Source organism: Echinops telfairi, unplaced genomic scaffold (genome assembly GCF_000313985.2).
Source record: "Echinops telfairi isolate 266 unplaced genomic scaffold, ASM31398v2 ScPeMD7_5;HRSCAF=22, whole genome shotgun sequence".
In the NCBI taxonomy this organism is placed as follows: Eukaryota; Metazoa; Chordata; class Mammalia; order Afrosoricida; family Tenrecidae; genus Echinops; species Echinops telfairi.
Window position 1 is genome coordinate 33,536,982 of NW_022103901.1, and position 3,393 is coordinate 33,540,374.

The 3,393-nt window shown below is 54.2% G+C and overlaps 1 protein-coding gene across 2 annotated transcripts in view; it reads right to left on the reverse strand.

Annotated features, from left to right (window-relative positions):
- Positions 1–3,393, reverse strand: part of LOC101663309 (mitochondrial import inner membrane translocase subunit TIM16) — a 70,572-nt gene that overhangs the window by 56,978 nt on the left and 10,201 nt on the right. For both annotated transcript variants that reach the window (XM_045283998.1, XM_030884394.2), the window contains exon 6: positions 1,645–1,721. In XM_045283998.1, the coding sequence (XP_045139933.1) occupies positions 1,645–1,721 (77 nt within the window). The remainder of the gene's footprint in view (positions 1–1,644; positions 1,722–3,393) is intronic.

Below are 3,393 nucleotides of genomic sequence, written 5' to 3' on the forward strand. Positions count from 1 at the left end.
AAAAATTAAAAAAGAACTGATGATGATTACAGAACTCAATTTAAAAGTGATTTAACCATTGCTGGGGTGGAGGGGGTAGGGAATGTTCTAAAACTGATTGTGGTAATGATGGTACAACTCTTCTTGTCATGATTGAACCATTGACTTGTGTGATATGAGGATTAAATGCCAGTTGGAAGAACCCTGGCTCATCGGTGTACGAAGGAACACAGCTGCTCCTGAGAGCAGGAGCTGGGCAGGGTTGGCAGGGGTACGGGACTCTCAGTACTTTGGCGGTGATGTTTCTGTAAAGCTAAAACTGCTCTTTAGAAAGGTGCTTGGCATCATCAAGTCAAGTCCGACTCAAAGCGACGGAGAGAGCTGCCCCGTGGGGTCTCTAAAGCTATGGGTACAATCACTTGTTTTTTTTCTCCTGAATGGTGGTCAGTGGGTTTAAACTGCCAACCTTTCGGTTAGTGGAGGGCTTACTGCTTTGTGGCAATACAGTCATTCAACAAAATCAGACAAACAAGCTACAGAGATGTAAATGTCTGAGGCCCTGTGTTGTGCCCAGCCCTGCCTGGGAGCAGTCTGAGGTGGGGCAGGCTATGGAGGAGGAGACCCAGCAGGTATCAGCACTCAAGGTGCTGTGCCAGTGGCAATGTGTGGAGTACCTGCTGTGTGCCAGCTCCTCGCACAGCCTCATAGCCTGGGCTCAGGGGGCCCTCAGTGACAGAGAGAGAACCCAGACACAGACAGACAGAGATCAAGAGACAGACAGGGGGCTGCAAGGGTCAAAGAGAAGACAATGGGAGACAAACCCAGGCAGGAACACCAGGAGAGAAAGAGGCAATAACTGCGAGAAAGACAGACAGGCAGATGGAGAAGAGAGGCAAAAACTAAGAGAGACAGACAGACAGGAACCAAGGTGGCAGAGGCAGGACCCTTGCCCCAGCCCCCAGGGGTTGAGGGAGAAATCCAGGTCTGAAGGAAGAACCCATCAGCAGTCAGGCAACTTGCCCCCACTGCCCACCCCTCCCCCACTCCCAGCTAGAGAAGCAGCCCTGACCCCAGGCTTTTTGCTCATCTCCTAGAGGACCGGCTGCGTGTGCGAGTAAGCAGTGTCCAGGGCGGGCTGGCAGGCAGGCTGGCGGGCTCACTGGGACCCAGCAGCAGTTCCCTGGCCACATGGAAGGCTGGGCCGCCCTCTAGTGGCCGGTCACGGAAACTCAGGCTGAGAGCCTCTGGGCAGAGAAGACAATAGGGGCTGGGAGAGGAGAAACCCCTTTATGGCAAATGCACAGTCAGCACTCAGGTCCCACAGGTCCCAGCACACACTGGGGGTCTGCTGGGAGAGGAAGTGGCAAAGAAGGGCACCCCGGACACTGCACACCAACCCCTTTGTTCAGGATGCCACATGCTGCCCTGTCCCTGCAGGCAAAACCCTCAGGTCCAGAAGCCTGGTGAGGGGGGGCAGCTCCACAAAGTACCACCCCGATAACCCATCCCAATGGGACATTTGGGCTTCTTGCACCAACTGTAGGCTCTTTGGGTGAAGAGAGATGATGCTTCCACTAGGACACAAGACCAACAGGCAAGTTAGCCCCTGGGCAGGAGGGGGCCGGGTACCCCTAACAGCTCGGACTCCCAGACAGCAGAGCTCACCTTACATGCCGTTCCCAGGAGGGCACCGTCCCGGCTCCACGCTGCACTCTGCACCAGGTCTCCATGGGCCGCCAGCTCTGTGGAGAAGCAGCCGAGGTCAGGAGGGGCCCTGGAGCCCAAAGGGTACTTAGGAGGGGGTGCAGGTGGGGCAAGCTTGGGTAACTTCAGGGGCTGAGACAGTAGCTCCACACGGCTAAGCTTCTCCCTGGTTCCTGCCCCACAGAAACGGAGATAATAAATGTTGGTGGGTGTGTGTTTCAAACGTCTGACTGTTGGGATAACTTGTTACACAGCACGCAGTGAGGGATATGCCACAGCTGAAGGCCCTGGGTAGTGGAAACCAATGACGTACCCAGCTGTCCACCCAGAGGTGCCTAGCAATAAATGAAGCACAGTTCTACTCTCCCACACAAGAAGGCGCTCTGAGTCAGCAGTCTGGGACCTGTTTGCATTATGCTGAACTTCCCAGGGGGGAGTGGCCACTCCTGAGAGAACACTGTGGGCATGAACCGGTCAGGGAGCCCCCAGCACAGGGCCAGTGGTGCAGGAAAATCAAAACATGACCCATTGCCACTTCCAACTTCCAGGGGCCTGGCAGGACAGAGCAGCAGAGTCCTGGAGGGCTTCTGGGGCTGTTAGTTTTCCAAGAGCGGCTCCAACTGCATCCTTAAGAATGATGTCATCTAGAGGGGAGCCCTGAGGTAGCTGTTACGCTGTGCATGGCCCTGGGCTGGCAGGGCACTGGCTGCTGCTTTGCTCCCAGCCCCAGAAGTGGGAGAAAGTCGCCCCAAGGATTTCAGCCAATGGAAGACACACCGCACGGCCACCTGTCTGTCTCCCTCAATGTCTCCCCATTTCCAGGGTGCGAGTGTGCAAGAGGACTCAGAGAAAGACCGTTGAGATCATCACCGTACCACGCAGCTCAGTCCAGCGTCCCACGAGCAGGCTGGTAGCATAAACACAGAGGGCACGATGATTAGGCACTCAGCTGCTAACAAAAAGGTTGGAGGTTCAAACCAACCAGCAGCTCCGAGGGAGAAAGATGTGGCAGCCTACTTCTGTAAAAGATGGCAGCCTAGGGAAGCCCGTGGGGCTGTTCTACTCTGTCCTGGAGGGTCACGGGGACAGCAAACAACAGCTCTGGTGGCTCAACAGTTAAGCACTTAGCTGGACCCTCTCAGCACCACCTCAGGGGAATGACTTGAGATTTGCTCTCGTAAAGACGAGAGCTAATTTAGAAACCCTAGCCTGTCATGGGAAGGGGGGGGTCACTACGAGTCTGAATTGCCCCGATTGCCGTGGAAACAACGTGGAAAAACAAGAACATGTGTGAATGTGTGTGTGTGTGTGTGTGTGTGTGTTTGCGAGTGCGAGCGCGCTTTGGGGCCGGGAGGAAGAAATGCTACAGAACAGTGAAACCCTCACCTCTCCAAGTAGGAAGTTGGCGGAGTTAATTTTCAAATCTGAAAACGCTCAAGAACTCCCAGTATACGGTTTGCAGGCTATGGACGACACTGGAATCCCCAGATCCCCACATGAATTAAGCCTCCACTGAACTCCCCGGCTCACTGAGCAGGGATGCGAGAGCCTTGTCCTCCAACAGAGGGCAGGGGAAAGTGGATGACTACAGGGTCAGGTTGAAACTTAACGTCTTACTGTTTACTTTCCTTTTTGGCCCCTTTTAAACTTGTTTTAATGTTTAGTACTTTCTGCTTTCTTTTGGATTGAGGCTTTTCTCTGGATTTATTT